Genomic DNA, 20,100 nt, shown 5'->3' on the forward strand with positions numbered 1-20,100 from the left:
TTCCCTTGGTGCCCTGCGGACGGGAGTGCTCGGCGCCGCGTGGCGGCGCTGCTGGGGGAGGCCGCTTCCGGCGGCGCGGGGCGGGGCGGCGGGGGTGGTTCGGGGGTCCCGGTGTTCCCGGTATTCCCGGTGTGTCCCTCGCTGTCATGTCGGCCCTGGAGAAGCAGCTGCATCTGGGCCGCCTCCCGCCGCGGCCCCCGTTGCCCGGCGGCGGCGGCCAGTCCGGATCCAAGATGCGCATGGGGTAGGCGGGAGAAGGGCAGGGGCGGATGCGGGGATCGGGGGGGGGGAGAGTTTGGGGAGAGAGGGTACAACGGAGAGGAGGCTCTGGAGGGAGAAGGGCTCGTATTGGGGGTCTGGAGGGACGGGTGGTCTTTATTGGGGGGGAACTACAAGGAAGGGAGGCACGCTGTTCCGGGGTCTGGACCGAGGGAATGGTCATGATCGGGGGTCCGGAGGGAGGGAATGGTCATGATCGGGGGATCTGGACGGAGGGGAACTCGTACTGGGGGATCTGGCCAGAGGGAATGGTCGTCGGGGAGTCTGGAGAGAGGGGGCTCGTACTGGTGTATCCGATCGGAGGGGATGGCCATTACTGAAGGGGTCTGGAGGGAGGTGGGCTCATATTGGGGGGGAGTCCGAAGGGAGGGTGGGCTCGTACTGGTTGATCTGGACAGAGGGAATGGTCATTACTGGGGGATCTGGAGGGAGGGGATGGTCATTCTTAGGGGGTCTGGAAGGAGGGTTGGTCCTGCTTCCCAGTGCTCCAGGAGAGTGACATCTGGATCAGGCTTCTCCAGCCGCATCGGGTAAAGGTATCACTGCCCAGAGTATCCTTAGGGCTGGGGGAAGGTGGCAGGCGCTGGGATCAACTCTCCAGCCCTTTTCTCCCAGTTCTTTTGCCATCAGTTTTTGGAGGAAGGGTCAAGCACGATGTCTGGGTGGTACCTTAGAGGGTGGCTGGGGGAGAGGTGTACGGAAATTCTCAAGAGTAGAATTCCTAAGCTGGAGTTGGACTTTGATCATCCTTGTGGTGGGTCCCTTTCCAACTCAGAATATTCCATGATGCTGTGAAACCGGACTTCTCAGCCGCAGGCACCCATGTGAAGTAGGTGAGCTCTGCCAAGTGACTTTAATCCCTGCTTAAATCTGGGATACTCTTAAGTCTTTTAAGCAGGGGTTGAGAGCACATTTTGGGAGCTGTGGGAGAAGTTGGACTAGTGTCTAGGGGTGTAACATGTATTAATTTATATAATTCTTCCTCTCTTTCCATGCATTGGAGGGGTTTTAAATGCTGTTAGGGAAATGATTATGAAGGAAAGTTTACTTTCTGCCATTTTATAAACCTGTTCTTTCTTTTTCAAATGCTTTCAGAGAGCACTGATACAAAATCCAGTGTCGCAGTTAAGGATCAAGAATTCCCCTGGAATTCTTACCTTGGAAGCAGTGGGGAGTAGTTCATAATCATGTTGTGGATGCATGGCACAGCTGTAGTTTTGATTTACCACTCTGCCACCCAGTAAATCCCTTTACAAGTGATGTTCCTGTTGTGGGAGGCGCTGCACGTCCACCATGGAATGGCCTCATCTGGAGGGACTTGGGGCTTCTGTGAAAAGGAAACAAGAGGAAGTGGGATAGAAAGTTCAGCTTAAGCTGAGTTTATCCTTATCAAGGTTTAGTTCAGTACAAACAAGTGCAAGATTCCACCCGAAGATAATTCCACCAAAAGAGAATGGGATTAGTTGTACAGGGAAAACCCAGTGTGATTTACAGTGCTGGCAGATGTTCAGGGCTGCACTGAAATAGTCCTTCAAAAGTCAAACTTTTACAGGGGACAAAAATAACTAAACTTAGGAAAACATTTATTTGCTGCATTAACCATCTTGCATTTGTAAATGTGATTTATTTCTGCGCTTTCAATTTCTTGAATTGGAAGCCAGGGTGTTAAAATGGATTTAAACTTAATATCCATGAGTGCCAGCAACCTGATTTTTCCATGGCTAAATCCTCTGACTGGTGTGCTGGGCACTTTCTTTTTATTCCCTTTTTTTTCCACCATGCAGGTCATCTTAATGTGACTGTGGTGTGGCTGAAAGGAGATCTTGAGAAGCAGAGGGTCAAGCATGTGACACTGCTACAGAAAAATACAATTTACTGAGGACTTAACTGAAATAAAGTCTTACATTTTTTGGTAATATGCCATTAAAAGGTTAATGTGTTTCAGTAGTTTGTAAAAAAAGGCACCTGTTGCTGCATTTAAATATGTGAAAATAGACTTGTTTCTAGCTTCTTCTTTAAAGTTTATTCTTTTTTTTGCTATTTTTCAGTACAGTCACTTTCATATGTCTCTCTATGGGGGAATCTCATTTGAGAAGTCAAACTGGCCGAAGCAAATTGAATCATGGAATTGTTCAGGTTGGAAAAGCCCTCTAAGATCATGGAGTCCAACCATCCCCCAGCCCTGCCAAGGCCACCGCTGACCCCTGTCCCCAAGTGCCGCATCCACACGGCTTTAAATCGCTCCAGGGATGGGGACTCACCGCTGCCCTGGGCAGCTGTGCCAGGGCTGGACAGACCCTTCTGGGGAAGGAATTCTCCCCGATATCCAGCATGGCTCCTGCGACGTAGCTTGGACTGGATTTTGCGAGAGCATGGGATGTGTGCTTAGAATTTCATTGTATTTCATAGCACATGGCATTGATTCCTGCTTTGCTAGCACAGTCCTCTCCTCCCTGGACTTAAGTGCTCTCCAGCAGAATTGTCCAATGAAATGACAGGTCCAAAAGGCTCTTTCCAAAGGAAGCTGGAGCTTCTCTTCAGCTTGAGCAATATGTGAAACTCAGCCACGGAGAGGAATTCAGTGTCCATTTCTTTAAGGAGCGCTCATGGCCAAGGCTCTGCTGGGAATTGCCTGCATGTTGCAAGTGATTCCTTCGAATCGCTCGACTGAAATGGAAACAAAATCAGGCTTTATGGCCTGATTCTGTGTTCTGTGGGGAAATCAAATAATAGAGTGTGTAAAGTCACTGGTGGAGCAAAAGGCCCCAGACCCACGGCAGCAGATCCCAACAGCTGTAGCAGCTTCTGCATTTCCTGTCTTGTTTTTTGCCTTTAGTTTTTTGCTAGTGGCTCATTCAGAGTTAAGCACCTGGATGGGATTTAAAAATAAAAGTCAGTTTGCTGTTCCTTTCCAGTGTCTGAGTAAAAATCACGTACAATCTCTGAAGATCTCTTAATTATCTAGAAGGGCTTGATTGGATCAGATCTGTGTCATTTGATCATGGCAATTCCAACTAATTTTTTCTTTTTTAATCCATTTTTTTCCCCTTGGAATCCTTTTAATAAAGAAACATTTTATGTATTCAGCATCTCTAAGGCAGAACTTAAGATACTGTCCTTGTCAATTTTTAGAATTTCTAAATACAACTTGTCAGCCGTGGCAGTTCTTACTTGTAGATGATGTTTGATTTGGTTGGGTTCAAATATGATGCGAGAATGAAATCTCTTGATTCATGCACTTGTTCTATATTTGCTTTAGTAGTTCTAAATAGGGGCTCTCAGCAGAAAAAGGACTTTCTGAAAATGGTTCCTTCTGCTTGGTGCAATTTTTTTTTTTTTTTCATTTTAGGAAAATACCTGAGAGAAAACCCCTTCAAAAATTGGGGAGAGATTTGCTGAGCCATGTGGGCATCCTAGGGATCGAGGACATGATAAAGAGGACGAGCTGCACAATAGGATAAAACAGCTGCAGAGGGTGCCCAGAATTTGTTTTGTAATTCCAGTTTAATCTGCTGCCTGGCTGGCTTGGAGTTTAAGGATCATTCTAGAAAAGTTATTATGTCAGATCCATTTCTGTTTTGGCTTGCTGGATACTTTAAAAAGCTGTAATTAGTTCTGTCAGCTTAAATATTTGGTCAGCAAAATACGGCTTCAGCATAGGAAGGTGCAAAACCACAGCTGCTGTTTATTGGGCACACTTCTAATTTTGAATGTGTGTTGATGTTTTGCTAAAAAAAAGCAGCTCTAGAAAAACTCAAATTCAAAGATACTTATTCTTTTCTTTGGAGAAAAGTCTTTGCACAGCTCTCTGCGGTCACCTGGGATTTTGTGGAAAACTACACATTTTTTCTGCCCTTTTGGGGGTTCAGTGTTAAACCTGAGGTCACTCATGTTTTCCCAGCCTTGCTTGGAGACGACTATTTTGTTTTAAATCACAACCTACGCGTATTTGCATCAGGGGTGGCAATAGTTTTTAATTCCCAGCTCCTCTTCACTTTCTGCTCCAATTCCCTTGCAAACATAGGAGTTCTGGTGTATGTTTTTCCCAGCTACTTCATGTATGACACAACTACTAACATTTTCTCTGCAGGTATTAACTCTCATTAAGCTGAATTTGAAGCATTGACTAATGCTGCTAAATACATCCGTGTGGCAGGCTCCTAGGGAAGGGTTCTGCTGTGGTTTCATGGATTCCTCTTGCAATTCATGAGAAACTCTCCATGGATCTACTTTGGAATTAGCATCTGCCCACCTCTTGCATGAAAATTTTAGCATTGGATCTCTGCTGTCAGAAATGGCATTTGAAGGAGACACAAAAATACTCATCCCTGGAAGTGTCCAAGGCCAGGCTGGATGGGGCTTGGAGCAGCCTGGTCTGGTGAAAGGTGATTTTTTCACACCGGCCAAGAGGCTGCTGTGTTCCCCCGTGTAACAGTGGCTGTCCATGCTGTAGCCCTGCTTCCACAAAAATGGGTTCATTTGGCACACAGCCAAAACTCTTCATCCAGCATGACACAAACAATCAGCCACTTCCCCATGCTCTGCCTCCCCTGTAGGTAAGAGAATTCCCTTACAGATTTCTGGTGTCACAGTAGTACACAGGGGTGGGTTACCAGGGAGTTCCTGCTGTTCACCAGATTTATGGATTATGTGGGAAGGGGTGTAGCCGGGCAGATGACAATATTTACTGATCACCTGCAATTGCTCAGGGCAGTGGAACCTAAAACCAGCTGTAGCTTGCTGTGCAAAAGTCTGACTGCAGTTGAAATGTTGCATTTTGAAAGGGTGGTGGAATTTATTTTCACTAACTGCACATCCTACCTATTCAAAAAACGGAGAAGGGAAATCATCCAAGCTGTGGGCAGTTCTCTCCATCTCCAGAAAGAACCAGAACTGGTATGGACAGACCATGTGATCAGGGCTGGGATGGCTTCCAGAGAAAAATTAAGCTTGGAATGTGATATTTTTTTCCTTGATCAGAGAGTGAGATTAAGCTGAGGCAGTAAAAGAGATTAATATTTTCTGGATTTATGTAGGTGTGTGACATCTCATTTTATTTAATTGACATTTGACAAGAAGTCTGGAAACCCACAGGAGGGAATCTGGTCTATTCAGGGGCTGGCTGGTTTATGTTTCATATCCTAGAAACACCAGGGGAAACAGAAATTTTGTTTCTACAAAATGGAAAAGCTGCTTTGTCTGTTCTTTTCTATTTCTTTAGGAAGCCAAGAATTCAGGAGAAGCTTTTTCAGCAGGGATTTTTCTGCTGGGAAGGTCTTTCACCCCTCACGCCCATGCTTGATTTTAATATTCTGTGCTGCCTGCCTGCCTCCCCCAGAAGAGTTGAAGTGCAAAAACATGGTGGTTAAAATGGTGCACTGTTACTCATCCTGTATCCTGGGCTCGAATTGAGCCTAATTATGCCACTTCCAAAATTAAGCACTACTCTTTTAGCCTTATTGAGTAAATACCAGCCTGAGAAACAGATTCTGCATCAACTGAGTCATCAGGAAAATTCTGATTGCGGAGCCTTTTGTCAGTAATGGGGATACAAGGAGAGGGCACAGCTGCACCTTTTGAAGGAACCAAAAAATAAATTGGTTTGTCAGCTGGGCACCTTTTGTCTGTGGGTCACTGCAAACTCGGAGGTTGTACGGGGACAGTATCACTGTTCTGTTTATTTTCCCTTGGCTTGGGTCTGTGTAGTCTAAATCACCATTGTTCAGTCTTCCTTGGAATTACTTGATGAGGAAAATACTCTTTTCTCTGTTTCCACTACATTTAGCAACAATTAGGGAGGGGAAAAAGGGGAGGATTTCTTCACTGACAATAAAATTCTGAATATTGTAGTTGTATGGGAATTTCACTGATGCATTGTTTGCTTCCAGTCCTGAGCTGTTGTGTAACACCAGCGTATTCTCTTCAGTGAGAGGAGGCCTGGATGCCAATTTCAGTGGAAGACTTTAAAAATAACTCTTTCCTATGGAATTTTTTTCTGTCTTGCAGCCCTGGAAGAAAGCGTGATTTTTCACCAGTGCTTTGGAGCCAGTACTTTGAGTCTATGGAGGACGTTGTGGTAGAAAATGACACTGGCAAGGATATATCCTTTTTTTTCATATTGAACTTGTCATAATCTAAGAGATAGCACATTTTTAGTTTATTGGGGTTTTTCAGCTTTTTCATGTGTTCCTTCTCATCTTCCATTATGTCTCTTGCAGGGTTCAGTGTCAGTAACTAGAACTGTCCCTTCTATGCTGATAGTTAAACTGTATCTAGCAAGGTCAGCTCCTGACAATTGCTTCTTTAGTAATCATTAATTTAAAAAAACTGTTTCCAGCAGTTTGATAGCATATTTTGCAGGGAAACACTCATCAGGCTCTCATAATTCAAACCATGTCAGGACCAAAGCTGTTCACTGATTTTTATTAACTACAGTTAGTTAACTGGCAATCAGTGAACTGTCTGCTCAGGATTAATAGCAGCAGTACAACAGATAAACCTCGATGGAAACACGTAGATGTGAATAAATACTTCCAAATTTCTGGCCAAGGCAGACATTGTGATGCCACCAGTGTCTTCTGGCAGTGTCAGCCAGTGATTTTTCTGCAGCTGTTTCCTCTCCAAGATCAGGAATGCCATTAAGAAAACCAAACTTTCAAGTTAGTTCTCTCCAAACACACTGGGAGGTGTGAGATCTCTGTTCAGTGCCTGAAACTGTGACCAACACATAAGTCACTTCATCAGCTGGGGTTTGTACACAAAGGGGATGTGCTGGAGCTCTAGCAGGTCCCTGGGGCAGAGCAGCGGGCACCAACCCAATCATTAATTCAGCTGCTTTCACAGTTCAGTCTGTCCATAGCCTTTCATGTGGGAGCTCAAGCTTCTGCTGAAGGGAAGAGAATAAATCCTAAACAACTATGATTTGGTTAAATTTGGCATGCTTCTATACACAACCTATCCAAATAGGTCTATTATGCTTTCTATTTTATATTAAACCCCTGGGGGAGTGCACAGCCCTTCATCAAACATGGACAAGGTGCACATCATGAATCATGGAGTCCCCAGAGCATTTGGGTTGGAAGGGACCTTAAAGCCCATCCAGTGCCACCCCCTGCCATGGGCAGGGACACCTTCCACCATCCCAGGTTGCTCCAAGCCCCATCCAGCCTGACCTTGGACACTTCCAGGGATCCAGGGGCAGCCACAGCTTCTATGGGTACCCTGTGCCAGGGCCTCCCCACCCTCACAGGGAACAATTTCTTACGAACATTTGATCTAAATCTCCCTTCTTCCAGCTTAAAACCATTCCCTTGTCCTCTCATTATCTGCCTGTGTAAAAAATAACTATCCATCTTTTTTACAAATGGATTTCTAGTTTTCTCTTAGTTCACTTCACTGTTGTGCCCAGAGAGAAAAGGACGGGAGGTGAGTGAATTACAGGGGGGGTAGAAAACCTGGGCAGCAGGAGAACAACTCTTGAAGCTTAAGTTGAGTTACATTTTTGTCCAGGTAACGCTTGAACATTCCTGTTGGTCAGAGAAATGAGGCCTTGGGTACAGAAGGCTAGAAATAAAATATTGTTAGGTATTGCAAGCTCCAAAATTCATTCATCTGCCTTGAAGTAACTCTGTGAAATGTCCTTAACTGTTCATACACTTTTCGAATTTACAAAAGTGGGTTGGAGGGGCCTGTCTTGCTGCTGTTACATGGTGGAGGCCACTCTGCTCTGTCCTGGGCTGTGTTTACTGTAAGTAAAGCTGCTGCTCTGTAGAAATAAATGTGTGGAAATGAAGCTCTCTGAGTGTGGAAGGCAGTTATCCATTCACCTCTGGGAAACACTGCAAAACAGTATTATAGAAGATAACAATATTATCTTTGTGTGGTTGGGGTTATTGCTTAGGTGCCTGGGCACCTCGCAGATGGAGGGTTTGGGCTGTCTTTAGGGGCTGGAAAATACTAATTTGTGGATTCATTGGGTTTGGGGAAAGCAACTGCTCCAGTCATTTAAGAATTGAATAGCTGAAAACTCAAAAGAAGAGGACTGGGTAGCTTTGAGGTCTGGGTAGCTTTTGCCAGTTGTGTAGGTGGTTCTATTAAGAATCCCTCAGCAAATTCCCCCACTCCTGCAGAGCTGTTATTTAAATAATCAATGATTCCTTAACACAGAAGTCTTCCTGTCAACAAAACATGCCACTTAATCTTTGTGATGCCTGAAATAACTTAGTTAAATTGATCTGTCAGGGACAAATAGAGCCGTAACTGTGTTGCAATTATTATGCCCTGCCTTACCTTAAAAAGATTCCTCACTTGTTTCCCCCGACCTCTTTGGACTAATCAATTTTTATACATTTCAGCCTGTAAAATTCCTTTCTTTGAGAGCAAACTGAACGTGTACTGCAAAGCAGCTGCTTCACCTCCATGTCAGCCATGAAGCCAAGAGTAATTCTATACTGTGTGGGGCTCGGAGAGCAGGGGAATCCCTTTGGTGTCTGTAATCCCACTGCTGTTCCAGTTTTCAGAGGTGCTGCAGGGCTTGAATTCACAATCCCAGGAAACCCACATCATGTCTTAGGCACAGTGAAATAATTGTCCCTGTTAACAGTGCTAACAAGGATGCGGCTTTGGCCCATTAAGGATAGTCTTGTGGATTCTTTTTGCTTGCGCTTTGTAACACCCCATCCAATCCAGGTTCAGCCACTTCTGTGGCCATGAAGGGTTTTTAGGGAGTTCTTGTTGTTGCTAATCTCATTTTGCAAACAATATTCTCTCTGTCTCTCCTTGCAGTCTGCAATCATTAACAGGATCCAGTGTAGGATTGTGGCTTTAGACCTCCGAGGCCATGGTAAGTCAAAGAAATAAGTCGAGTCAAATCAGCGTGTTACACTCTCCCAGTTTTTAAAGGAGATGCAATGAATTCCTCACAGGATGACTAGGGAAACATCCTTAAGGTATCCCAATTTGGATTCAAATGCAGGGATGGAAGACTGGCTTCTGTCAGAAGTTGAGACCCCCTGAACTTTTGTGCGAGACAGTGGTGGACTAGTTCCTTCCACCAAGCCCTCATTCAGATTTCCATAACCTATAGGTGGCCTTTGCCATGAGAAACAAGGGCTGTTCTTTCATTTTAATGTCCATTAAGAACAGTTACGGGCAGTGTTTCCTACCCATAGTACCAAGTGTTCCTGTTAATTCTGTGTTTCTTAATTATTCATGTTCATTGCAGTAGGCTTGCTCTACATATCTGTGCCTAAAAGCTTTGTACAGTCACTGCTCTAAGTCCTGAGGGGGCCTGAAGTTTTTCAACTTAAGTGAACTTAACTTGGGTTGGGTTTTTTTCAGGAGAAACAAAAGTAAGGAATCCCGAAGATCTGTCTGCAGAGACTATGTCGAAGTAAGGAAACTTATGCTCGTTTCCCTTTTCACAAACCTCCATTTTCTTTCCTTGGCTGAACAATAAACTACTCGAGGGCACACAGCCTTCATTCAAAGGAGCTGGAAGATAGTTTAATTTCATGTGATCCTGGTAGTTATCTCTTCTTTATCTTCCATTCTGGGGCAGTTTGAAATTGTGTCTCTCCCGGCTGAGTCAGATTCCGAACTGGTGGTGTTCTCCAGGAACCCTGAGCTTTTAAACAGTGAGCACTTCAAACCTGCAACATGCTGTAACACTTGCCAGAGAGTTCCTAATGGAGGTGGACTGCTTTCCTTAGACATCCATGGGGTATTTTAGCCTGAAATCACCAGTTTGGCTCTTCCTCAGCTCTTGGAACGAGTGTTCAGAGCGGGCCCGCGTTGGACTGGTGGCACTCCCAAAGTCTGGGTCACAGGCCCAGGATTTTCAAGCACAGAGTTGCTTTTTCAAGCTGTCATGACCCGCTTTGGCATGCAAATCCATCCCCCTCTTGACAAAACTGTAAGAAAAGCAAATACCCACTGCTAAGCACATTATGTTCTGCCCATATTTAGTACAAAGAGACTCTTTGCTGTGACTACAACTAAATGATGAAGGATTTTGTAACCTTCCCATGGACAAATCCACTTGGTTTGTTGAGGGGAGGCCATGTGTGAAATGTATTCTGACTTCCATTGTATACCTTATTCCTGCTGCTTATGCCTTGTCAGATCCTGATGTGTAACTGTCCTGAGGAGATGCCGGATTAAATAATTAGAATATTTTAGATCTGGAGCAGCACTGCTCCCACTGGGGGGAAAGCAAGTTCCTTTTGTTTTGAAACCTTCCCCTCTTCTTAGCAATGAGCTTGAAACTTAGTCCTGAATATCTTTTAAATAGGAGCCTTAAATTATAACTGGTTTTCATGTTTGTTTTTTTAAATCAAATCCTCAAGCAATTTTCTCTAGCAGAGCAAATAAGCTGGTCAGCCCGTTCATTTCTTCACTTGTTTTCCATTTCCAAAACTGCTCAGTTCTCAGGTTCCTCCGAATGGTTGTAGTCAGGAAAGCCAGTTGGAGTGTTTTTAAACTGCTCTTCAGTAGATTTCAGTTGTTAGTTCTGCTGCTGTTTTGGGGTTTGAGAATCATACTAGCCAGCTTTCCCATCCCGGGAAAAGTGTCAAGAAGTGACAGCTTCAGTTTAAAGTAGGTGTGCTATGGAAAGGATGAGGAAATTTCCCCTTGCCTTGTGGCATCTGTGTTCATAGAGAGTCTCAATCTTTTTGTTTGTGCTCAGTGTTGTTCATCTTTGCCATGGTCAGTAGGGCCCAGTTATTTTTCTCTCTCTAATTCCAGTTTCTTCTTTTCAGAACAATTAGTTTCTTAGTTTGTGCTTCCATGCAAGATGATTTGACAGCTTTTCCTCACCTTTTATTTAACATTCCCACCAGCAAGTGTCAACCTAAAATGTTTTCTACAAGGAATCAAAGAATTTGGGTGGGAAGGGACTATAAATTTCAGCCACATGGGCAAGGACACCTTCCACTAGACCAGGTTGCTTGAATTTCTTTTAAATTTGTATCTTTTAAATGAGGATTTTCTGCTAATAAAAAGAGAAATTACATGGATGATCAGGAAAGCATTGGCTTGCAGGGTTTCCTGCATTGGTACTAAGATGAAGCAGTGACAGGAGAATAAACTTATCTGTTGCCTGCGGGTTAGAAGAGGCTTTGGAGCTGCACACCCGTCCAGGGGTGTCCCTTGTCCTCCCGTGGAGGTGGAGGTGCCATCCATGGTTTGCTCTCCCTTGGCAGAGACGTGGGGAACGTGGTGGAAGCGCTGTACGGGGACCTGCCCCCGCCCATCATGTTGATTGGGCACAGCATGGGGGGGGCCATCGCCGTGCACACGGCCGTCGCCAACCTGGTGCCGAGTCTGCTGGGGCTCTGCATGATCGACGTTGTGGAAGGTGAGCGTGGGTGCCCTCAGAGGCTTTCAGCCCCTCAGGTGGGCTTCTGCCTTCCCCCTCTTCTCTTCGCCCCAAACCCCTGAATACAGAAAGTTTTGCCCCATTTTTAAACCAATTCCATCCTACTAACAGATCCTACTCACACAAACATCTTTCCAGTGTCACCTCTCCTTTTCCTTTTCCCAGCTGGACTCTCTGTTTGCTTTTTTCCTGCTAATTTCACAGAATCAGAGAATCAGCTAGGTTGGAAAAGACCTTTGAGATCATCAAGTCCAACCTATGACCTAACACCACTTTGTCAACTAGACCATGGAACTAATTCCTTTGAAATACTTTCTTGGTGGGGAAGACTGTGGCTTTTGCTGTAGTGCTTGGTGCTGATAAATATTTGCTGCTCTTAATATCTGAACATCCTACCTATTCAAATAGTAATTTTCCAATGTGACTGTTGGCTCAGAAATACTAATCTGTACTTTCCTTAGCATTATATCCCCAGGGAGCTCTAGCTCTGAGGGTGTTGCAGCCAGTTGTGTATAGAGGGATGTGGCAATAATTTCATCAGATGCCATGAAGTTGATGTAGATGATGTTATTTGCTTTTAGGTACAGCCATGGATGCCTTGAACAGCATGCAGAACTTCCTAAGGAGTCGTCCCAAAACATTCAAGTCACTTGAGAATGCCATTGAGTGGAGGTAAGGCTTGGGCTCAGTCACTCGAATCAGTTGTCTTTGTAGCTTGACTCCTGAAGGAGACAAAGTTTATATACCTTGGCTGTGTACAGGCCCTCTCCCAGTCCCCTGGCATGGGTTTAACCCTGTTTCACTGTTTCCCCACCAGCACTTCTCCCTCTTTCTCACAGTTACAGTGACAACGGGAGGTCCACATAAGTTGAGCGTGAGCCACTGTGTTCAGTCTGAGAGCAGGAGCTTTGGGAATGGTTTGGGGAAATCCTGAGTTGTAGAGGAGTTTAACTCCTGTTTCTGGGCCTGCTGGTTCTTGAATCTCTTCAGTAAATATTTCTGTCTGTCTTCTGATTATTTTTTTTCCTAGTGTAAAAAGTGGACAGATAAGAAATCTCGAATCTGCCAGAGTTTCTATGGTCGGTCAAGTCAAACAGTAGGTAGCTTTTGGTTTATTTTAAAATATTTTTTTCTGTTTTACAATACTATTGCTATATAAGTGCACTTGAAAGTGAAAATTTCTTCAAGCAAAATTGCTGAACACCTTAGGTGGTTCCACCTGGGTGGTTTTTTTGGTTTGGAGTTTTTTCTTTTGTCAGGGAATCAGTTTCTGGTTTTATTTTCACAGGTGTGAAGGGGCTGCCAGTCCTGAATGCCCTAAAGCCATAGTAGAGGGAATTATTGAGGAAGAGGAGGAGGAGGACGAGGATGAGGAAGGGGGAGGCTCTGTCAACAAAAGGAAGAAAGAGGATGACACAGAGGTAGGGAGTTCGTTACTGTGTTTTCAGCTTCCCCTGCAAGAGCAGTCATCTGTAGTTATCCAAATCATTCTGGTATGAAAGGGAGCCACTCCAGGGAGAAAAAACTGAATGAGAGCCAAGTCAAAATGTTCAGACAATTTGTGAGCTATTTGTGGCAGTAAAAAGTAGCAAATTGATTGCCCTGAATCCTTCAGTCTTCTCCTGAAGGCTCTTCTCCTCTTGGTGTAGTTCCTGCTGACTTTCTTGTTCCTTACTCAGGTACTTTGATTTGGAGAGGGATTTAGAAGCAAGGAGGGTCATCCCTGGAAATGTGTAATCCACCAGAGGGAGCCAGTATTTTTTTATTTTTTATATCTATATACTTATGCATTTCCAAGTGGCTCCCTGAGTTGGTTTTCTTTCTGCTGTTTTACTGATCACTAATGCAGAGCTCTCTTTCCTCCCTGCAGACAAAGAAGGAGCATTTATACACGTGGCGAATCGAACTGGCCAAAACAGAAAAGTACTGGGATGGCTGGTTCAGGGGTTTATCCAACCTCTTCCTAAGCTGTCCAACTCCAAAGCTTTTGCTTTTAGCTGGTACGTGTCTCTTCCAGTCCTGGTGAGCACTTCAGTGATGTCCCACTTGTATTTTAGAGGACAGGGTCAGCATTGGGCTGCAGTGTTTCCTGCAAATACTTGGGCTTCTCTGTGTCTCTTAAAATAGTGTGGTGTGATTTGAACTTTTAAAGTGAAAGTCAAATACAGCTGTAAGCCCTTTTTGTACCTTAATAGGAAATACAGCGTGTAAATATCCTTTTAAGTTGTAGGGAGGGCTGTGCTCTTGCATTTTTTGGCTGTGTTTCTTTCCTGTCACTTTACTTTCCTGAGGTGCAGCAGTGAAATGTCATTGTTGTGGGTGTCAGAGGTGTTTATTTTCTGTTTTTCAAGCTAATGTCTCTTTAAAATATGGAGTAAAGCCTGGCTCAGAGAGTTGTGTTCTCTCTGGCTTTTCTCCAATACATTTGTTTATTTGATTGTAGGTGTTGACAGGCTGGACAAAGATCTGACCATTGGACAGATGCAAGGTAAATATTTAATACTGTTACTGCAGCCTTACTGTAATGCTCTTTTTGCACGACAGCTTGTTGCTATGGGTACAGTCAATATCCTAACAAATGGGCATTAAAGAATTAGTCCATCCCCAAGTGTTCTCTAACTGTGGTCAAGGAGAGGTGGGGGAGGTGAGGAGGGATAGGTTCAATTTGAAGGGCTGTTGCCATGGGTTTTGTTCAATCTAGTGTTCAATGCTCCCAGCAGTGGAGCTGCCACACTTCTCTTGGATGAGAGTGATTGTCTGTGAGGGCTTCTTTCTAATCCATTTTTTCCCTTTCTAGCTACATTTCTGATGTTCCTAGCTAGAACACCTGGGACCATCCAAAACTGTCCCATCTTCCAGTGTTTCTGGCAGACAGCAGACCAAGATTAAGCATCTTCATTCATGTTTTGGGTTGGGTTTTTTCCCCCCCATCCCAGCTTTCCAGAGCAACCAGTACTGGAAAGTAGCGTTGGATAGCAGGATAAATGTTACCTTAAGGTAAATCTGATAAGAGTTCCAACTCTGACACTTGCCTGCATTGAGAAGCTCTGAGAAGTTCAGCTTCGCTTTAACTCCTGGGAACCTGCTCTAGTTACACCTCAGGAAGGTGAATTAAGCAGCTGGTCCATGTTTTCTTTGGAGCCAGCGGTTGTGTACGGTGTAGAGTCTGCTGAGACCTCCTGCCATCCTGGGGCCTCTTTTCCAGCCACATTTACTGAGGTTAGTTGGTACAGAACGTGAGATCCATGTGCTGACTCTCTCAATCCACAGGGAAATTCCAGATGCAGGTCCTCCCACAGTGTGGCCACGCAGTCCATGAAGATGCTCCAGACAAGGTGAGCCCCACCGTGGAGTTGAAGCTACATAAGCCATGGTCTAAAATGCAAAAAGGGATCTGTTCATTACCATGGAGCAGAGATCATACTTCAGGGGCATTTTTTGGCACAACAACTGGCTTTCACAAGCAGCTTGGATTTTTTAACTGTCTGGAAAGCCCTGGCTAAGATGTTATGTGCCACAGGGCTGGGTTATGGATTTAACTCTCAGGCTCGTGGTGATGTACCTAATTCTACCCATGTGGAGTGTGGATTTCTCCTCTCTTCCTTTCCTCATGCAGTTCCCCACTATCCCTTGCACTAAGCTGCAGCTTTAGGGGTTGGTCTGTGTTTTGTTGAGTTGGGTGGCTCACATTTTCCAAATAGAAACCAAATGTTCCTGAAGCAGCTTTGACAGAGCAGTGCTGCTTCTGGGCATTGCTGGAGTTTGTTTCCAGATGGAAGCTGGAATGTGGTGGAGCCTGTGGTTGGGAGCACATCTGGTTTTAAAGCTCATTCTGCACTGACAGCTGCATTAAAACTTAGCCTTTCTGTGCTTCACTTTACCTGTCTGAAATAGGTATTTTTATCTAAACACACTGAGTTCTTAAGTTGTTACTCTTTTTTTATACATTCTAAGCAGTATTGAACAGATTGGGTGAGGCTTGGAGCAGCCTGGTCTAGTGGAAGGTGTTCCTGCCCATGGCAGGGGGTGGAACTGGATGAGCTCTAATGTCCCTCCCAACCGAAACCATTCCAGGTCACTGTCTTGCATCCTGAATTTACCTCTTCTCCCTACTAAACTTAGACATTGTTTTAAGAATTACTGAAATGGCAGGCTCAGTGTCGGAGTACAGCTGGAAGTGTCTTACACAGAGCTCTTGTTTTAAAGGAGCAAACTCGATTGAGCAAGAGAATCCTGAGGACATGAACTGTTGTTGGAAATACTGCAGGCTTTGAAAAATGACTGGCTTTGCTGTTCTCTTTGTGTCCCTTTAAATCCTGAGCTATGTTTTTCCCTTCCCTCAGGTTGCTGAAGCTGTTGCCACATTCCTGATCCGTCATAGGTTTACAGAGCCCATCGGTGGATTCCAGTGGTAAGGCTCCATGGAGCTGTGTCCTGCTCTCACTGCCTGTTTGGCTCTCGAGGTGGGAGGTTGGAATTCTAGCATGGTGCTAAAAACCACAGATAAACAAACAGCTCTAAATCACAGCCAGTAATGCATTTGGTGTTTGTGTTCCCTTTAAATTTCTCGTGTATTTACATGTGCTGATGAAACCTCCTTCCTTGCAAGGGAGGAGCAAAGCTGATTTCTTTCTTTATAGCCTGCCAGAAGGCAAAATGACAAATTTTACGGCATTTAGCTTAAATAGTATTTTAGTAAGTAACCAAGGTCTTGTGTTATGGAAACAACTTGCATCACACTCCCCTGGCCAAGAAATACTGGTGAGATGAGGCAGGTAAAGCTGTGTGCTTCACTTTGCAGACTTTCCTTACTTATCTCATGTGTTTTCTTACCAAAATTATCAAAATGGCCTGTGGAAGCCAGGCCTCTGTGATCAGCCAGGCAGTGAGAGAAGGGTGTGATTGATATGGTTGGAAAGAAAAACTCCCGAAGTCTTAGCTACAACACCACGAAGTGTAGACCTCACAGAAGGTGCTGATTTCTTTTAGGATCATATTTCAGGTGAGTGGTACAATAAGCCTGTTTCTTAAGCAGTCCTGAAAAGTCTTCCCGCTTCTAGCTAAGAATTCCTCTACAAAAGCTGGAAACCCCACGAAGTGTGATGCTAGAGTGGCAATGCTAAAGAGGTATTGCTGCACAACATCTACATTTATTTTCCTCTTCATCTTGTCCCTTGGGGATGAAACTGTAGGAATGCAGGACTGTGGACTGCATATTTTAAATCCAGTGAAAGGATATAGTGTACATTGATGTGTAAATAGGGAGAGAGGGAGAAGACCAAAGGACTTTACAGCTAAATTTAGGTTGTTGCAGAGTTTGCAGAGAATACCTTGATGCTAACATGGGGTCTTTTCTTCCACTCTCTTTTTTGCCTCCTAGTGTGTTTCCTGCTTGTTAATATCCTGGTGTTCTCCAGCACTGATTCCCATTGTAAATAAACTGCACCAGAGGCCACTGTGATGTATCCATATCCTCTCATCTCCCAGTCCAGCAGCAGTGAGAAGTTGATGTGAGATTCATCCCCTAGAACTAGTTCTCCAGAATATCTAAATTCTTAGGGACTTCCTTGCTGGGAAGCAGCTTCTACTGAAGACCATGAAAAGCTCTTCAGGCCCTTGGAAGTGGGATCCTCTTCTCTGCTGCCACAAGGAAAGACCTCCTGGAATCCCATGCAGTCGATCATACCAATCTCCATCAATTCTCAGGCTTTCTTGGACCCAACTGCAGAAGGGCTGTTGGCAGTCCAGATTCACTGAGGGCATTGCAGCACAGCCAAAGGCTTCAGATTTCTCTGTGGAATCATAGAATCATCTTGGAAGTGCCCCTTAGGTTTGGGTTTTATATATACACTTTTTTCCCCCTAAAGCAGATGAGGAATTGGCTTCATTGGGAGCTCAGGTTTCACCTCACCGGCACCAGCCTTTGGGGTTAAGCTGTGGGAAAAGCCTGGAGGCCACTTTGCTGGGCAAAGTTGGATGGGATTGTAAATCAAAAAGGCAAGGGGGGGACCGTGAGCTCCATTTCAGAGTCTTGCAGCTTTTCTAGTTCTCGTTTCAGGTCCTCTCTGGGAAGAAGAGCCTGGATAACTCCATCTACTACAGACACATCCCAGGCCAGAGGACTCTGAACCTGCATTTATGGGGAAGACCCAAGGGCAGCAGGGACAATGTGGTCAACAGGCAGTTTGGCTGCTTTCTGCCCCTGGAATGTGTTTGTTCCTCCCTTCTTGTAGCTGCCACACACAGCTGAGCACAGATCAGTGCCTTTGGGATGGAGAGATGTGGAACAGGCTGTAGGAAAAACCCTGGGAGAGCTTGGAGTCAGTCCTGCTGATGTTGATGCAGAGGTGTAGGCAGCTGTTCCCCCCAGTATCAGAGGAAGGACCTTGTTTCCACTGTTGCTTCCTAGATCATTTTGCTGCCTGCCTTCCAGAATTCCATGTGCACAGAGCTTTTCTTCAGGGTTCAGTTATCCACAGTTAGTTTGTGGGCTTGCTTTCACCTAAGAGTCACTCTAGAGTCTAACAGCAGACACAGTTTGGAGCAGTTTTCCTCAATATTTTGCTGGTGGATGTCTGAAATCCCCTTTTTTGCCTGGTGTCCATAATCCCTTGCTGCTGTCCAATGATTTTAACCCTGCTTTGCCGAGGCAAAGTTCTGTGGTGATTTGGGAGCTGCCCTGTGCATCCCATGACAAGAGCCATCAGGAATTCTTGGCATTTGAGTAGTGCAGATGGGGCAAAGGGTTTAGCCCTGGCCTTGGGCCTGGTGGAGATCCACTTAGCTCCGATTCACCAGGCACAGCAGCCCCGTGGCCTTGCTCTGTGTCCCTTCCCTGACACATCAGGATGGGAAGCACCTGGATTAGAGACAGGAAAGCCTCATTCCAGAGAGGAATGCCCTCCTGGCACTTTGGCCATCGGCACTCAGGTGTTACAAGAGCAATTGCTGGCGCTCTGCACTTCCCTCTGTGAGTCACCATGTTAATTATTGCATTAATTTGATGTAGCATCCACCCTGGTCTAGTTCCCGATGGATTCAATGGTTCTTCAGTAGCTGAGATGCAAAATAGCTCTTTCCCCAGCCATGTCCCCAAAATAGGCAAAATTCTCTTTTCCAGGCAACTCCTTTGTTCAGATTGTTAGGGATTAAATAATCCAGTGTGTATATCCAGAGTCTCACTTCCCGGGATCATACTCATGAATGATCGTGGTGAAGTCACATTCCTCTGTGGTGAAATAACTTGGAGAGTCTGACTTGGAGTGATTCCTTGTGTTATCCCTTTGGTTTGTGAGGTTGTAAAAAAGCCCAGCCAAACAGAACCCTCCTTGGAAAGCAAATCAGTTTTGTGTTCTGTAGAAGCACCACTGGAAAAGGAATGATTTCTGAAATCCTGTGGGCTCCCCGGGATTCTCTTTTGTTGTTAACATTGAGTGAGTGAAAACAAAATAAATCTTTCAAGAGCCTGTTTAATTGAATGGTGCGTCGCTCCGTGCCAGCTCCCAGCCCCCAGCCCTGCCTTGCCCAGGATAGGTGGCTGTTCAGGGACTCATGTGGTACTGCATTAAAAAAATGGATTCCAGGGACAGCAGCAGCACTGTGGGGGTGGGGGAAAGGGAAATTCCTTTCGGCTCCGTCGAACCACGTACATTTTTGAGACTGTACTTTTGTCTGAGAAATATTAATGCTCCTGCTGCGTTTTCCAGGGAGCTGCAGGCTGGGATAAATGGCATTTGGTGAAGGATACACAGGCTGTGGTAAAAGTAACTGCAGAGAGAAGGAATCTTCTCTTTGGCTCACGAGAAACAGGGACATAGAGAAATTCCCCCCAAAAACTCCCAGCTTTGCATTTTTCCTGCAAGAAAGCCTTTGGATTACTTAGAAACCTCTCTTAGTTTTGTTTCACTTGTCAGATTGAGGATCAGTGGCAACTTTCCCAATGGAAGATCCCAAGGCTTGGCAGGAGCAGGAGATGCACTTTAGGATGCTGATTTGTTGCAGGCTTCATTTTAATTGAATAAATTAAAGAAAGAAATGTCTAAGACCTAGGATGAGTTTTGCCAGATTATGTGCACTGGACAAAGCCATCAGGGACTTGCAGATGACTGGAGCATTGGGACTGTTGGAAAAAGATTATTACCTGTATTGCCAAAGCAGGTTTGAACTCTTGCTTTGAATAAATCAACCCTTGAGTAAGGAATTAAACTCAGGCCTGGGACTGTCCAGCCAGAATTTTCCCCTTTTGGCAAGGGAAGGGCCTGGACAACCTGAGGAAGCCCATTCCAGCCCTGCTTTCCACATGTTTGTGATCTGCAAGCAGTGTTGGGATGACTTGCAAAAGGCAGAGCTGGGCAACACAGACCTTGGAAAATCCCCCCAGGAGGGTCGATTGGGTATTAGGGAAAAGTTTTTTTACAATTTAGGCCCTGGCACAGGTTGCC

General features: G+C 45.0%; 1 protein-coding gene across 1 annotated transcript; it reads left to right on the top strand.

Annotated features, from left to right (window-relative positions):
* The first annotated feature begins 96 nt into the window (after positions 1 to 96).
* On the top strand, positions 97 to 19,132 carry PPME1 (protein phosphatase methylesterase 1). Its single transcript, XM_069026930.1, has 14 exons — positions 97 to 244; positions 6,286 to 6,379; positions 7,934 to 8,026; positions 9,064 to 9,121; positions 9,619 to 9,670; positions 11,484 to 11,638; positions 12,241 to 12,331; positions 12,690 to 12,755; positions 12,948 to 13,080; positions 13,530 to 13,659; positions 14,103 to 14,147; positions 14,930 to 14,994; positions 16,003 to 16,070; positions 17,040 to 19,132. The coding sequence occupies exons 1-14, from the start codon at positions 147 to 149 to the stop codon at positions 17,056 to 17,058; spliced, it is 1,167 nt and encodes a 388-aa protein (XP_068883031.1). The 5' UTR covers positions 97 to 146; the 3' UTR covers positions 17,059 to 19,132.
* The last annotated feature ends 968 nt before the right edge of the window (positions 19,133 to 20,100 follow it).

Source organism: Aphelocoma coerulescens, chromosome 1, assembly GCF_041296385.1.
Source record: "Aphelocoma coerulescens isolate FSJ_1873_10779 chromosome 1, UR_Acoe_1.0, whole genome shotgun sequence".
NCBI lineage: Eukaryota > Metazoa > Chordata > Aves > Passeriformes > Corvidae > Aphelocoma > Aphelocoma coerulescens.